Source organism: Adiantum capillus-veneris, chromosome 1, assembly GCF_014529385.1.
Source record: "Adiantum capillus-veneris isolate H3 chromosome 1, ASM1452938v2, whole genome shotgun sequence".
Classification (NCBI taxonomy): Eukaryota; Viridiplantae; Streptophyta; class Polypodiopsida; order Polypodiales; family Pteridaceae; genus Adiantum; species Adiantum capillus-veneris.
In genome coordinates, this window is record NC_140931.1 from 135068633 (window position 1) to 135086100 (window position 17468).

At 45.8% G+C, this 17468-nt stretch overlaps 1 protein-coding gene across 1 annotated transcript in view; it reads left to right on the plus strand.

Moving 5' to 3' along the window:
* LOC147465613 (ARM repeat superfamily protein) overlaps positions 1 to 17062 on the plus strand; it is a 35366-nt gene extending 18304 nt beyond the window's left edge. Inside the window, exon 2 of the mRNA XM_086520927.1 lies at positions 15356 to 17062. Within this exon, the coding sequence (XP_086377053.1) occupies positions 15380 to 16918 (1539 nt within the window). The 5' untranslated portion in view covers positions 15356 to 15379 and the 3' untranslated portion in view covers positions 16919 to 17062. The remainder of the gene's footprint in view (positions 1 to 15355) is intronic.
* Positions 17063 to 17468: the final 406 nt, after the last annotated feature.

The following is a 17468-nucleotide window of genomic DNA, read 5'->3' on the forward strand; positions in this document are numbered from 1 at the left end:
CCTGCCAACTGAGCACCTTTATCTCCATCGGTCTCAATGTAGTCAGAAATCTCATCCACATACATGCCGAAAAGAGTAGGAGAGAGCTGGCAGCCCTGCTTCACCCCAATAGTGGAGTGAACCGGTGTAGATAGTCCTTCCGGGGTACGTACATGCCCTACTACTGATCTGTACAATGCCATGGTCCCCCAAATGACTTCTGTGGGTACTCCCATTTCCTGTAGTCTCCGCATCAGTCTAGCTCTGGGTACTGTGTCGAAAGCTTTGCGGAAGTCCACAAAGCTACAATAGATCCGTCTCCCATGAGATCTGCCTTCCTCGATGATGGCCCTGAGTGTTAGGATATGGTCAAGAGTAGTGAAGCCTCTCCTGAATCCTGCCTGCCCAGTTGCACGTATTCCCTCCCTCTCTGCCCATCTACTCAGCTGTTGCTCAAGAATGGATGCATACAACCGTGCCAGTGTGTGCCCAATCATAATAGTGCGATAATTCCCAGGCTCCATGGGGTCTCCTGATTTGAAGATAGGTACGATCGTAGATAGGCTCCAAGTGTCCGGTAGGCCCTCACACATGGCACGGTTAAACATAAATACTAGAAGCTCTGCTAGTAGGTCTTTGGCATGCATGAAATGCTCAGCGACTAGGCTGTCATGATCATATGCTCTCCCAGTCTTCATCCGGTCAATAGCTTTCTTCACCATCTCAGTGGTGAAAAAGACACATGCGTGTGGGCATGGATCGGGGGGGTCGGGGAGGGGCGGCTGTCCAGGTACTGTGTACAAAGATGATGCGTACTGACCCCAGGTCTCTGCGGAGGAAATAGCAGGGGGGGGAGACTGCTCATGAAAGAGCCGCCACGCCTCACGTGAGTCCTGACTCAAGAATGGCTGATATAGATCCTGCTCGAGTCGAGCCAAAAAAACCCTCTTCTTCCGCCGCACCAGGCGTCGGAAGTCAATCTGTGACTGTCTGTGAGTGATGTCCCCCAACAGCACCTCCTTCTGAAGTCTGGCTCTAGTATGGCGGCATTCCTCATCGTACGAGCTGTTCTGAGGCATGCTCCCTGATCGGCGGCTCTGCTCAGGCTTGGTGTGTGGGTATGCTTCTGCTGCTACCTCATGTAATGTTTGTGTCAGTATAGTAGTTAGCTCCTCCAGAGGTCGCCCCGGGTCCTCAGTGCATAGGCGTCTGTAGATTCCGTCCATGTATACAGAATCCGTCTCCCGTGTGAATGTGTAGCGAGTGGGGGCTGCTACTCGTGGCCTGTGTGCTACACTGAACTGGAAGGAGATGGTCATCGACACCAGAGCATGATCCACTGCCACCCCGACCGGTTTGGGCCCAACTGTGAGATCCTGGATACTAGAGATGAGATTCGTCTGTGCCATGACATAGTCCACAGTGCTGGCTCCATGTGTGTGTGGGAAGCATGTAAAACCTCCCGCAGCAGGAAATCTCTGTAGGCCGTTCAAGATGGCCAATCCATGTGCAGTGCCCATGTCTATCAGGTGTCGCCCATACTCAGTATATTCCACATCGTGTGAGAGTCTGGAAAGGCCCGTCTCTGCTACATCTAGCTCTCTTAGCATCTCCTCTGAAGTATCATAAAACACTGCTTGGTGATTGGCAGTCCTAGCATTGAAGTCCCCTAGGATGATAATGTCACCATCCTTAGAGAACTCCCATATGTCATCATCCAAAGTAGAGAAAGGGGATTGTCCTCTAGGTGATGCATAAACTGATGTACTCGGGGGAAAGTAGCAAATAGCTAGATAGAGGTATTTGCCTGTCTCTGCTTTTAGTCTCACCCACATGTACCTAGCTTGCTCGTCCCTGCGGGCTATGTGTATCAGTGGCTGCAGATCCTCTCTAAATAACACTGCCACTCCCCCCGAGCCTCGCCCTCTGTGCTCTGAGCGTGTCTCATGTCTGTAGGCTGTCTCCCACCTGTATCCACTGATGTGTGGCATGGATTGCCCAGAGGCCTGGTGTGTCTCAGAGTAAAAGATGATGTCTCCTCCAGTAAAGCTATCCTCAAAAGCTCCCACATCAAGACGCATAGATCCATTGCAGTTCCAGGCAGCTACTTTGAGTGTGGTCCCATAAGTCTCGGACCGTCATGTGGAGCATCGCTTTAGTATTACCACTTTTCCGTCTCGATAAAAAGCGATCTTGCCTTTTTCCCTTGCCGCTCTAATCTCCGACATTACTTTCTGCATATGAGCGATCTGCGAGAGGGTGAGATCATCCCCGAGAAAGATGCCAGTCTCTGTTGCTAACTGGACTATTTTCTTAATTTTAGTGATTAATCTCTTTTTTAGGATATTTTATTGTGTGTACTAAGAACTGTTAAAAGATTGTAGCTACAGGAACTGCCATCAAGAACGGACAACTCTGATGTGTCATTTGATGGGTGACGGTAAACATCGCGAAGGAGTTTCCGTAAGTTCGGTGGAAAGGGCCAGGTTACGAGTGCCCCTAATGCGTCACATGATGGGTGATGGGTGCATCAGTAAGGGGGCATCCCGTAGGCTAAGGAGGAAATCCGAACTGAGTAAGAAAATACGCGTAAGAACGCAAGCACAAGAATAAAGATGGGTTCAATGAAGCTTTTTACGAAAAGCAAGAACAATCGTGGGAAGGTAGACGCTTTCCCGCGAGGAATCTATGTTTGCATTGCATTCGTGCATGTGGTTGCATCCAGGGACGCCTGGGAAGTGTTGTGAAATGCATTGGTTTTAACTTATAAGGTTTTATTGAGTTTTTGGGCAGGTTCAGACCAATTTTAAAATATGCCGGCCGCCCACTTAATAAGTGGGCAGCCGCTTAGAAGATAAAGCAACAAAACCAGCCAACGAATTCTCTCTCCCTATTTCGGGTAGAATAGCGCAGGAAAAAAAAAAAACAACGGCCGCGATCTCTACGCGAGCAGCTATTCGTGCTGTGGCCAGGGAGCTATAAAAGCACCACATGCCCTTACTCAAAGGAGGTACCAACATCAGCAAGAGAAGACTCTGCCGCAAGAGATCGCGAGACTACGAAGCACGGAAGTCGCTTTGCCCGCGCAAGAACGACAGGTATCTATTGTGGATTCGCCATACGAATTGTTGTCGCGTGTTTGTGTGGTTTGTTTTGCAGGAATCTCCCGTCTTACGGGAAGGCCCTTTACGGGAAGTACGGCTTCACGCCTAAGTCCCTTACGGGAAAGCACGGCTTCGTGCCTAAGTCCCTTACGGGAAGGAACGGCCTTGTGCCCGAGCCCTTTACGGGAAAGCACGACCTTCGGGTCTAAGATTACAGAACGGAGGGGTTTCCTCGGGTTCTCGTGCTTGTATAAGAATTCTCCCTGAATAAAAGAATACTCTTTACGGGGGGGGGGGGGGGGGACCAACCCATCTTCTGGTCCCCAATACTGTGTCGATCTTCTCCCTTCTCTCATGTTTGCAAAGAATTATAATTTTCAGATTTTGTAAGTGCTTGTGTACGCTCCCGTCTTGTGACAAGTGCAAGCTCAGCTTGCGGAGTTACAACAAATTTTACTGTTGCCAGACGTCCAAAAGCTTTTGGGCGGAATGAAGAAAACGAATGGAACTGATGCAGTCAAGCATCCAGACAACACTGTTGGCTTGAGACCACAGGAGGCAAGAGAAGAAGAACGTGCCGAGGTGCACAAAGGATCTTCGGATCGTAATGAACGGCCTACTCCAAGGAAAAGCCAGGAAAAAGCGCTCTCTTTGCTAGACGAGAGCAAGGACATCTCTATCTCATCTCCATCTTACTCTCCTGATTATACTTCTACTTCTCGATCATCTCGTCAGAAGGAGGAAGCCGCTACTACTACTACTCTTCATCAACCTAAAGATAAGCCTCGATTCAAGAAGCATGGTCGCAAGTCTCAACATCTCATGAGAGCCTTCAAATTGGGCGACAAAGACATCAAGTTCGAAACCTACAAGGGACGGAGAGACATCTCCAAAGCACTGTCCTTCATCAGACAGTTTGAAGTCGCCTTTACCAATGGGCACTTCACAGAAAGATCCAATTACGCCATGTGGGGATGCACCTCAAGGAAACGGCAAGTAATTGGTGGCTAGCCAAGATTCTGGAAGGTTCTCAGGCCAGAACTTGGGAGAGCTTCAAATCTGAATTTTATGAACAATTTCTTCCACCTGACTTCGAGCAGGACATACGGAAGGAATGGGACTGGCTTGCCCAGAAGGAACATGAAAAAGTAACGACCTATGTGGACAAGTATTGGTCGGTTCTTCTGAAGGTCACTCCCTTCATGAAGATTGCCGACGAGGAAAAGAAAAGAAAGTTCGAAGCGGGTCTCCAACCGCAGCTTCGAAAGAGTGTGAAGGTGTATCCGCATGATACTCTTCAAAGGATGATGGAGTCAGCAATCATTGCTGAGGATTTGCACTCAACTGGGACACCCAGAAAGATGGAGCATAGCACTTACCGTGCAAGACAAAGAGGGGTCTACGATGACCAAGGGGGCCAAGGAAGAAAACGTCCTCCATCTAGAGACGATGATCATTCTAAGAAGCCAGAGGGCACTGGCAAGCGAACTAAGTATCTTTCTCCTACTCAACTCCAAACTTTCAGAGAGGAAGGAAGATGCTTCTACTGTGGCGAGAAAGGACATATGAAACCAAACTGCCCTCTAAAGCAGCAACTGCAAGAACAAGCTTCTGCGAGGCAAGAAAAAGCAAGGAAGGAACCCGCACCGCCAAGCTCGAACTCAATTCCAGATGTTCAAGGAAACATAGAAACGGAGAAAGGAAAGCGTCAATTTCTGAAGGGCTGGGGGTCTTTGAACAACCAGCGAGTACTGATTCTTTATGATCCAGGATCCACGGATAACTTCATCTCCCTGGATACTGCGGAACGTTTGTGCCTCACTTCGTCTCAGCTTGGCACACCGGTTACATCCGGATCGGCATTCGGGGGGTTGACAACCAATGCAACTCCCGTGCAAGGACAGCTCAATCTTCGGATTGGCGAGTACAAGGACCGCGAATCATTTTTGAGGGCACCCATCGAGGGATGTGATATCATCTCGGGTATGCCATGGCACTTTCACATGACACCTATTCCCGATTATGTGGAAAAGACCCTCACTTTTGGTCATGGGGGTAAGAAAATAAAGATTCAAGCTGATGTAGGAGATTGGCAGTTCCCAATTGAAAGCCATATCTCCATTAAGAAAGAAATGAAGAAGTGTGTTTCCGCTTACTTGATTTTTGCAAAGGATAAAACTAGTAGGGACTCTCTCTCTAGTCTGGAAATTAAGCGTCTTCAATTTATTGAAAAGTACAAGGATTGTTTCACGGAAACACTTCCTGATGAACTCCCTCCGGTACGGCCGGAAGATCACCGCATAGATCTCATACCGGGTAGCTCGCCTCCCAATCAACCCCCTTATCGGGTAAGTCTTGCTCAGCAAGAGGAAATTTTGAAGCAAGTCAACGAGCTTCTAGAGAAAGGGTTAGTACGGCCAAGTGCTTCACCCTACTGCTCTCCAGTTCTACTGGTGCGGAAGAAAGATGGCACGTTTCGAATGTGCATAGACTATCGGTCTTTAAACAAGATCACAATCAAGAATCACTTTCCGATCCCTCGGATTGATGATATACTTGATAAGTTGCAGGGTGCAAGTGTCTTTAGTCGCATAGACTTAAAGAGTGGGTATCATCAGATACTGATCGCCCCTGAGGATGTCCATAAGACTGCTTTTCGCACAACCTTTGGACTATATGAATTTTTGGTAATGCCTTTCGGCTTGACCAATGCTCCTGCGACATTCAATCGCATGATGGACCACATTTTCAGCCCGTATCGAGCTTTTACGGGAGTATTCTTTGACGACATACTCATCTTCTCTAAGTCAAAAGAGGAACATCGGAAGCACTTAGACTTAGTGTTTCAAGAATTGCGAAAGCATGAGTTGCATGTGAATGCAAAGAAGAGCGAGTTCTTTCTCTCAGAGATACACTATCTCGGCCATATAGTCTCTCACAATCAAGTGAGTATGGATCCTGCCAAGATCCGAGTGGTAGAAGATTGGCCTATTCCCACTACGGTACATGATGTACGTAGTTTCCTGGGATTATGTTCATATTATCGAAGGTTTGTCCGAGGATTTGCTCATGTAGCAGGACCACTTCATGACTTGACAAAGAAGAAGATTCCTTTCAGATGGGGATCGAGACAACAAGGAGCTTTTGATCGGCTCAAGTACTTGCTAAGCCATGGGCCTATTTTGATAGTGCCTGACTTAAGAAAACCATTTGAGGTTCACTGTGATGCTTCAGGCAATTGCATCGGAGCAGTGTTAAACCAAGAAGGCCATGCAGTGGCCTACGAAAGCAGACGGCTTAAGGATGCAGAGTTGCATGCATCAATCTACGAAAAGGAACTCACGGCTGTGATTCACGCCTTATCCAACTGGAAGCACTATCTTCTAGGAGCGGATTTTCTGATCAAGACTGATCACCAGAGTTTGCGGTATTTTCTTATGCAAAGGAAACTATCTGAGAAGCAGATGAGATGGGCAAACTTTTTGTCTATGTTTCACTTCCAGATCCTTCACACGGCTGGGAGTAAGAATGTAATCGCAGACGCATTGTCTAGGTGGCCAAGGGTGAACGCTATCACTTCGGTGTATCACCAAGAATTAGAAGCACTACCGGATTTGTATTTGAATGATCCAGACTTCTCCACCATTTGGGGAAAGCTACATCGTGGAGAGAATGAGTTTCCCTATTCCATTCGGGACGGTTATCTCTACCACCATCAGGCCATATGTGTGGCGGAACCATTAAGAAAGAAGATCATGAATGAAGCACACGCTTCGCCTTATGCGGGTCATCGGGGTATTCTCCCTACAACCTTAGCAATGGAAAGATATTTCTTTTGGCCTAGCCTTAAAGCAAACATTGATAAGTATGTCAGGGAATGCTTGGTTTGCCAAAAAGTGAAGTATGATCGGCATAAGACGCCTGGGTTGCTACAACCTTTGCCTGTGCCTAATGAACCTTGGGAAAGTATTGCCATGGACTTCATCATGGACCTCCCTAGAACTCGGACTGGAAATGACGCGATCTGGACCATTGGGGACAGGTTTAGCAAGCAAGCACACTTTATACCAGTCAAGAAAACGATCAAAGCAGATCATATGGCTAGGGTCTTTCTAGCACAGATCTTCAAGCATCATGGAATGCCTAAGTCTATTGTGAGCGATCCTCGCATGAGAGGAAATTTTTGGCGTGCCTTGATGGATAATCTTGGTACAAAGCTGAATTTTTCATCTGCCTACCGTCCTCAAACGGACGGGCAAAGTGAGATAGCCAATTCCATAGTATTGGATATGTTAAAAGCTTATGTGTCAGACCGGCAATTTGACTGGGAGAAATATTTGCCTCTTGTCGAGTATGCGTATAACAATACCATACACTCATCGACGGGGAAAGCACCTTTTGAGATTCTTTATGGTAAGCCTTTGCTTCCACCCATCCTTTTAACTAAGGATAAGATTTTTGCAGCAAATGAATTTGTCCGGGATTTGGACACCGCCTACGGGCAAGTTAGGAGAGCTATTTTACACTCTCAGGAAAAGCATAAGAAAGCTGCAGACAAGCACAGGAGGAATCTCGACTTAACGGTCGGGCAGTTAGTCTTACTCAAGTTTGAGAAGGCAAGACTTAAGAAACAAGCGTCTCATAAGGGGAAGGTGGTAAAACTTTCTACCCGTTATTATGGGCCATTTAAGATCACTGAGCAAGTGAATGATGTTACATTCCGATTAGAGCTACCACCTAATTGGAGGATCCACAATGCTTTCCATGTCAGTTTACTCCGGCCGTATGTGGTTCCGCCTCCGAGTCAGCCAAGTGCTGAGGAACCTCCTGAGGTTGAGGAAACAGAAGAAATACTCCAACTGGAGCAGATTGTAAGTCATCAGGAGCGGCCCCTTAAGTCCGGAAAGATAACACGGAAGTATTTGGTTAAGTTTAAGAACTATTCGAATCTAGATGCTCAGTGGATGACGCAAGAGGAATTAGCAGCTTATCCCGAGATACTGGAGGTATATGTCCAAGCACTACAGTTGAGGTCAACTATTTGGAAGCCAGAGGGATGTTGCTAATTGGACTATTTTCTTATTTTTAATGATTAATCTCTTTTTTAGGATATTTTATTGTGTGCACTAAGAACTGTTAGCTACAGGAACTGCCATCAAGAACGGACAACTCTGATGTGTCATTTGATGGGTGACGGTAAACATCGCGAAGGAGTTTTCGTAAGTTCGGTGGAAAGGGCCGGGTTACGAGTGCCCTTGATGCGTCACATGATGGGTGACGGGTGCATCCCGTAGGCTAAGGAGGAAATCCGAACTGAGTAAGAAAATACGCGTAAGAACGCAAGCACCAGAATAAAGATGGGTTCAATGAAGCTTTTTACGAAAAGCAGGAACAATCGTGGGAAGGCAGACGCTTTCCCGCGAGGAATCTATGTTTGCGTTGCATTCGTGCATGTGGTTGCATCCAGGGACGCCTGGGAAGTGTTGTGAAATGCATTGGTTTTAACTTATAAGGTTTTATTGAGTTTTTGGGCAGGTTCAGACCAATTTTAAAATATGCCGGCCGCCCACTTAATAAGTGGGTAGCCACTTAGAAGATAAAGCAACAAAACCAGCCAACGAATTCTCTCTCCCTATTTCGGGTAGAATAGCGCAGGAAAAAAAAACAACAACGACCGCGATCTCTACGCGAGCAGCTATTCGTGCCGTGGCCAGGGAGCTATAAAAGCACCACATGCCCTCACTCAAAGGAGGTACCAACATCAACAAGAGAAGACTCTGCCGCAAGAGATCGCGAGACTACGAAGCACGGAAGTCGCTTTGCCCGCGCAAGAACGATAGGTATCTATTGTGGATTCGCCATATGAATTGTTGTCGCGTGTTTGTGTGGTTTGTTTTGCAGGAATCTCTCGTCTTACGGGAAGGCCCTTTACGGGAAGTACAACTTCACGCCTAAGTCCCTTACGGGAAAGCACGGCTTCGCGCCTAAGTTCCTTACGGGAAGGAACGGCCTTGTGCCCAAGCCCTTTACGGGAAAGCACGATCTTCGGGTCTAAGATTACAGAACGGAGGGGTTTCCTCGGGTTCTCGTGCTTGTATAAGAATTCTCCCTAAATAAAAGAATACTCTTTACGGGGGGGGAACCAGCCCATCTTCTGGTCCCCAATACTGTGTCGATCTTCTCCCTTCTCTCATGTTTGCAAAGAATTATAATTTTCAGATTTTCTAAGTGCTTGTGTACGCTCCCGTCTTGTGACAGTCTCTTTAAGAGTTGGTCTTTTCTTCAAGAAGGATTTCTTCACTTCCATGGAGGGAAAACGGAGGATGAGTGCTCTTTCTTTTGAGGTTTCTCCACTGCTTCCATTTTTCTTCATGTTGCCCACTCTCCATGCCCTTGTGTGCGTCGGCTCATGAATCCCCATCAAGGCTGTGAGTTCTTTTACTTCTTCGTCCACATTGCCTTTGTCTTTAAGACCGCAAATTCTCACATGTAAAGCGTGCACCCTTCTCCTGTGCTCCTTCTCAAGTGTCTGATTAATGATGTTGCTGGGTGTGGACGTGGGCGTTATCTCCTTGCCTTTCCCTTTCTTGGCCACCTTGATCCATTTCTCGGCTTCGTCCGCCTTCTGTTGAGTTTTGGTAAGAACATCCACCCAAGAAGTCGTCATTTCTTTGTGCTGCTCTTCTCCCTCTTGGATGGCCCGTACTTGCTCCTTGATTGTGTTGATTTCTTCGATTACTGAGGGTTGCAGTTCGCCCTCTTCCAGTGTGTTTCTTGATCGTGCTTCGGCGAGATCTTTCTTGAGTGACGCGATCTCTTCCTCCTGGGTCGTCACTCGGTCTTCCAGCGTGCTTATCTTGCTCTCTTGGATCAACACGCGTCCTTCGAGCATGTTTATTGTACCCCAGAGATTGCGGTTCATTTTGGTAATGGTCTCCGTCATTTCCTCTTTGCATTTTTGAATGGCATTCTCCAGGGGGTCGGCTTTATCGTTCATCTTCCTCATGCTTGATCGCCGTCCGCAAGGGGGGGGGTTAGATGTACGTGTGCACCCACACTAGCAACGGGCAGAGAGAGAGAGAGAGAGAGAGAGAGAGAGAGAGAGAGAGAGAGAGAGAGAGAGAGAGAGAGAGAGAGAGAGAGAGAGAGAGAGAGAGAGAGAGAGAGTGGAAAAAACGTGATAGAGTGCGAGAGAGAGAGAGAGAGAGAGAGAGAGAGAGAGAGAGAGAGAGAGAGAGAGAGAGTGGAAAAAACGTGATAGAGTGCGGGCGAGAAAGAGAGAGAGAGAGCGAGAGAGATAGATAGATAGATAGATAGATTTTATTATCGTCCTCGGAGGTCAAATATGACCTATGGGACCAAAGTTACATGTGATGTAGTATGTGTATGGTTGATGAGTGACTCTCGATGCTCCAAAATTGTAGTGATGAGAGTCGCAATGGAGAGCCCACACTTTGGCTGGGAGAGGAAAGTGTGTAGGTCTAAGTTATGGCTGAAAATGTGAGAGAAGCAAGTTCGGATGTGATCAAAAGCTGAGCACTCTAGTAGTGTGTGGTACTCAGACTCTCGAACTTGCAGTGAGCATAATGTGCACAATCGATTTGACTCTTCTCCATTGCCCCAACACCCTATCTCGCATCGAAGGAAATGGGAGCTAAGCCGAATTGCTGCGATAGTGCGTATCGCGGACAAGGGAATAGGCTCAAGCATGTAAGTGTGAGTACGGTTTCCTCTCTCAGCGAAGAACATGGTTTTGTAGTTGGGGGCAATATAGGTGGTGTAATGTATGAAGCGTGACCCACCGGATTTCTCCCAAGCTGTAATACATTGGCGTTGTAGAAAAGCTTCATTCACTTGATAGTCAATTGAAGCATCATGTAGCAAGTGTAATGCATCCCATCTCCCAAACCACTTCTTTATGTCTTGCATCCATTCCGTGCTCAAGATCTTGCTTTTATGCGTCTTTTGAACTTTTTTGCTTGCTTCCCATGCAATTGTAGGAAGTCGATGTGAGGGGTTTTGAGAGAGAGGGAGAGGGGGGGGGGGGGGGGGGGGGGGGGGAACAGCGCGTGGAGAGAGAGAGAGAGAGAGAGAGAGAGAGAGAGAGAGAGTTTACCTGCACACTGTTTCTCTGCACAGAAAAGTGACTGGTTACTGGTTCTCTGCAACTCAACGCAAGCGCCTTAAAAATAAGCCCCAAAAATTGGTCGCCTGGGCCTAGCGAAAACCCTCACGTTGGCAAAGGGACAGAATAATTGAAAAAAAAAGCACCGTACGGATCAATCCGTACGGTACGGATCCGTACAGATCAACCGTACGGTACGATATGGATCCGGACGTACGTGTTGATCCTACCTTGGTAGAAATTTGCGTTTTTGCTCTTCCAGATGGCGATCTGTAACAAACTTGGACACTTCAAGTCAAGATTCTACCACGACACAACAGAGATTCATCTGAGACTCTGCGTCCAGATGCTCTGAGAAGTGAGGCCCTGCCCACTTATTTATTGATACTAGGGATGCCCAAAAGCAGAGCCCCAAAAGCAGTAGTTTAAAAGCTTCTCAAAATAAAGCAATAAGTCCAAAAGCTGTCCAAAATTCAGCCATGCTTTTTTCTGCAAATTCCGTACGCATGCCACGTTAGCAGCTCTGTAATTTGCGCCGCAAAATCCGTACGGTAGGCCACGTCAACATTTCAGCGCATATTGCGGGGGTTTTTGTACGGTTTGCCACGTGTTAGTGTGTGTGTCCGGGGTTTGTTGCCATGTCACCCATTTGTGACATACCTCCTCTTGAAAGCATTGTAATCGTCCTCGACTACGCCTGCAAAACAGACAGAGGCCATAAACTGTCTTAGCAGACACTGACTGTTAGTAGCGATGCACTAGGATCAACACATCTAGCACATGTACCAATTGACAGTCACATCACAAGACATCACGGGACATCACATGACAAATCACATTCAAAATTCATTTCAAATCTCAGACCATGATTAATCGGCAACGTATTTAGCAATCGCATCTAGATCCGGTCGGGACCTTACAGATGCCCGATTAACTAATCCATATTTCAATCATGTCTATAGAGATTTATGAGACCGAAATGCTGCAGTTATTTCGTCTATCAGTTACTGCACTCAAACAAATCAATCAGTATCATTTTCATTTTCGGGAATTCCAGTTCATAAAGTCATAGCAAAATACTGTTAGCTCAGCAGTATCCCTGAAACACAAAGGGACATCAGTGACTCTATATCAAAAATCGGGGTAATCTGTTGACACAGGAGCGGAGTGACCCCCCTCTTGTGCATGCCCACTGCACTAGATTCACCCATGCTGAAATCGGGGTTCCATCGGAGTAGACTATGCTAAATCGAATGCTTCAAGGTAAAGTTCCACAATCTGAGGAGTATCTGCTAGGTCCTCCTCCTCCATTCACTTCGCATCCAATGCAGGATAGTTCTTGAATTTAACCAAGAACCACCTTATCACTTTACCTTAAATCTTTCTATCTTTATGTGCCAATATCTGTTTTGGAACGAGTATCTCCTCGCTTTCCTCCACTTCGCGTTACTCATCTGGCTCCCAATCATCGGGCACATCGCCTTTAAAAGGCTTTAAGAGACTCACATGAAAAGCATTGTGAATTCTCCAAGTATCGGGCAACTTCAGTCTAAAGGAGACATCATTTATCTTTTCGTTTATCTAGAAAGGTCCATAGTATCTCATGCTAAGCTTTGGAAAAAGCTGCTCCTTTTCCTTTTTCTTTCTCAGGCGTGCCTTCTCAAAACGTAAGAGCACTCAATTGTCTTCCTTTAATAACTCAAACATAAGAGCACTCAATTGTCTTCCTTCTCAAATCGCGACGGTGTCGGTCTGTTGTCTTCTTGTGTCGTTCTTGAGATTTCGCTAAAGACTCCCGGACCTTGACTAAAGCAGTGTCCAAGTCCTTTGTGTACTGGCCGGCTTCGAAAATCTTAACTTTTCCCATTGAGTCTTCTGATAAAAGATGTAAGACTTCAATAAATCCAGTACGACTGAATTTGCAATCTCAGATTCCCATCTGTCTACGGGTGGAAAGATGACGAGAACTACAATCGTGTGCCAATGTTCTCCCAAATAGCCTTCCAAAACAACCTCGTGAATCGGGGATCTTTGTCAGAGACTATTGTCTCATGCATGCCATGTAATCTGAATATCTGGGCAATGAACAGTCTCGCTAAATGATCCGGCTTGATTGTTTTCTTCACTGGAATGAAATGGGCTTGCTTGCTAAATCTGTCAATAACAGTCCAGATACCATCATGCCCACTCTGTGTCTTCAGGAGATAAAAAATGAAATCCATTGCAATACTTTCCCAGGGGCGGGTGGGAATGGGTAAAGGCTGACAATCCCTGTGCTTTATGCCTGTCAAACTTGACCTTCTGGCATACCAAGCAACTGCGCACAAAATCGTCCACATCCTTTTGAGTCTCAGCCAAAAGAAGTATCGCTCCACATCTTTCAAGGTGGTATCAATGCCGCGGTGACCCGTAAATGGTGGACAGTGGCATTCGGTTAGAACCTTTTCCCTCAACGGCTGTGTAACGCACAACATCGTTTTCTTCATCAAGTAGCCATCCCGAATGGAATATTCCGCTACTACCTCCCCGTTTTGTATTCGACTGAATACATCTGAGAAATCTGGATCTGTGGCGTGTAGTGATCGACCATGTCCTCGAAGCTTCAATGATGAATCGCGGAAATAACAAAGACTAACGGCTTCCGGGACAAAGCATCTGCCACCAAGTTCTTTTGTCCCTGCACATGGACAATCTGGAAGTGAAACTGTGACAAGATGTTAGCCCACCGCATCTTCTTTTCCGAAAGCTGCTTCTGTGATGCGTAAACTTTGATGATCAGTAAAGACCGTAAAATCGGCTCCGAGTAGGTAATGTCGCCACTGAGTAAGAGCATGGATAACCGCCACAAGCTCTTTCTCATAAATCTATGCTATCAATTCCGGCCTTGAAAACAATCGGCTCTCATAGGCAATGACATGGCCTTCTTGCATTAAGACCGCACTGAGACTACGACCACAAGCATCACAATATACTTCGAATGACTTTTGCAAATCTGGTAAAGTCAAATCTGGTCCTGTAGTCAATTTCTCTTGCAACGTCTGAAAGGCAGTCACCTCTGTGGGTCCCCACGAGAAAGGGACTCCTTTCTGTGTCAATATATGCAAAGGGGAAGCAACCTCTGCAAATTTTCTAATGAACTGCCGGTAGTAAGAACATAAGCCCAAGAAGCTTCTAACTTCATGGATATTCTTCAAATCCGGCCAATCACGTATAGTCTCAATCTTGGCCGGGTCCATCTGTACTCCTGTTCCTGAGACAATGTGTCCCAAAAAGTGTCTCCGATAAGAAAAAATCACTCTTCTTGGCATTGATCACCAACTTGTGATCTCGCTATGCCTTAAAAGACCCGTAGCAGATGTTGTCTATGTTCTGCCTCATCCTTGGAGAAGACTATATTGTCATCAAAGAAAGTGCCAACAATAGATCTGTGCTCTCTAAAAATCCTGTTTATCATTCAGTTAAAAGTCGCTGGAGCATTGGTAAGGCCAGAAGGCATCACCAAAAAATCGAATCGTTGCATTGGCAACTGCCTCCGGCAGTGCCAATAAACGCTAACTTAGTCTTGCTTCATTATCTTCTCTTTCTTTTCATTAGGTTTTGTGTGTGTTGATTGTGTGTTTCGCGTTAAGTGTTTTCGCAAGTTCAGACTTTTCTGACCTATGAAGCTATATATAGTTCTTTTAACATGGTAGGGGAAACCCTAGTGCATGTTTCCATTTCATATGATTGTTGATAGTAAAAATTTAGGTTTTGTGGTTGTTCTAGCTTCTTTGCAAGATGATAGGTGATTCAGACAAACGGAGAATTAACTTAGTGCAACAGTTTAATGGAAGTTGGAAACACATGATAATTCTGCTGCAAAATGGAGTTAATGTTGTGGCATGGCCCATGCATGTGAGACATTGACTGATTGGTGTAGCAATCTTGCTTTTTTTTTGGAGAATAGCCTATTACTTCAGTTTCTAGTACTTAGCTCAATCATATTGTCAAGTTTGTCTCATAGTTGTCAGTTCGTTAGGTAGCTGCTGTTAAGTTTAGAATCAATATACAGGTTTAAGCTGTCAGCTCATCAAGTTCATGCCATGGAGTAAGGTTTTGTATAATTATATTGGGATCAAGTGTACTCAGCATGTCATTATCTGTGCAGGTTGAAAGTAGCTAATGAGCAGCCATGCAAGAGGATAGTGAACACCAGGAAGTTCCTTTACCTGGGTCAGAGTTTAATACTGTGATAAGAAAGTGGCTAGATGAAGGGTGCATATTGGAAGAGACTTGTGATGGTCACTACGCAAAAGTCAGGGCGGCTTTTGTGTCAGCCTCAAATGATGGTGTTTTCGACAGATTTACTAGAAGACAGTTTATGAAAGCCGGCCTTGAGATGGCAATGAAAGATGGATTTGATGAGAGCCTGACCGCTGATTGTGACCTTTTATTGGTTCAAATGATCAATTTTGAAGATCCGGCCATGCAAATGTTGGGTTGTTTGTTGCTTGCCAAGCTAGCAAATTTTATCACTGAGGACAGCATACAGGATGCCATTCCTACCTTGATAAAGTTGCTAAATGTGGATTCTTTTCCTTGTGGAGTGTCAGTTAAAGAAGTTTCTGTTCTTGCAGTAAAGAGGATTGCCAAAAGAGGGGCATCTGCAAGGCTGATGCTTGGAAATGCAGGTGCCATCTCAAGCCTTTTGAGCTTGGTCTCTCAGCAGAGTATTGAAAAGCTACAGATCCTAGCTTTGCAGGCATTGAAAGAACTGATTTTATCGGATAATTGCAACCAGGAGCGATTTACGCAAGCTGGCGGGGTTCAAGCTGTTTTGAATTTTGTCAATTCTAGCTGTACAAAAGTCAGATATTTGAGTGCAGAACTTGTTGGTATAATTGCACGGTTGAGTGACGTGCGTAGAGAGATTGCCAATCGCTCTGCGGTATCCTCTTTGATTGAAGCCATGAGAACTGGTTCAATGGCCTCCAGAGCAAGAGCAGCCCATGCTCTGGGGCTCCTTGCCTTTGTCAAGAGAGTGAGGAGATTGATCGTGGAGATGGATGGAATACCGGCGCTAATTGACTTGCTTCGTGATGGAGATGAGACAGCAAGGTTGGTGGCAGGAAACTCGCTTGGTATAGTAGCAGCATGCGTAGATCATCTGTGGCAGGTTGCTCAAGCAGGGGCAATTCCTTTGTATATTGACTTGCTTGAGGGTGGTAATCCGCACGGTAAGGATATTGCAGAGGATGCCTTTTGTGTACTAGCAGTGTCAGAAGAAAATGCTCTCTCAATTATTGAGCATTTGGTCCAGATTCTCTGCCATGGTACTGTCGAATCAAAGGCTGCTGCAGCTGATATCATTTGGGATCTCTCTAGCTACCGACATTCTACTTCCTTTGTCGTAGCAGCGGGGGCCATTCCTGTTCTTGTTGAGCTTCTGAAGGCTGAGAATGAGGATTTGAGAGAAAATGTGTCCGGAGCCATTGCACAGCTCACATACAATGATGATGATAGGCAGGCGTTGGCTGAAGCAGGTGTTATTCCGATTCTTGTAGAGCTTTTGCAAGATAGCTCCACAGAAGTGAAAGCGAATGTGGCGGAGGCTTTGAATAGTTTTGCAGAGGATCCGAGCTATAGGTCAGAATTGGTCTCTATAGCACCGGGTATTGTGATTACCCAGCGGTTGGCAGGAGGTGATATTGAGGAATCAGATCATTTTTAGGGCTTGTTGTAGAGAAGTGGTTTTGTAAGATTTTCCCATAGATGCATGACATCCCATGATTAAGTGATATGGGATGTTTGTAAGTGATTAAGTGACTTTTGCACTTTGTAAAAGTTTGTGAAGATTTAATCATAGTTTTGTCCATACGTTTCCATACACAAACAGATAGGGGTAAGGAAATATGATTGGAGTATGTTTCGACTGTCGAACTTGAAACATACGCGACCCTAGTTTTATTTGGAAAAGCACAGATGATTATACATGGTAAGCGCACACAGACATAAAACTTTTTGCATCGTAAGTCTCGTAACTTCTATGAATTTCACCCCTAGGAGAAGATCCCTTTGAAGTTCTGCTCTAGTCTCTTATCATTCCTATTCATACCAAGTGTTCAGGGGCATGCTCCCAAATTAATTAGCTTTGATCTTCTCACTAATTTTGGCCAAGTATGCTATCATTTTCCACATGGGTACAAAAAAATATTTCATACGGGTATGTTGCAACTATGGATGTGAGTAGTGCTGCTTAAAATGTTCATATGATTAAAAGG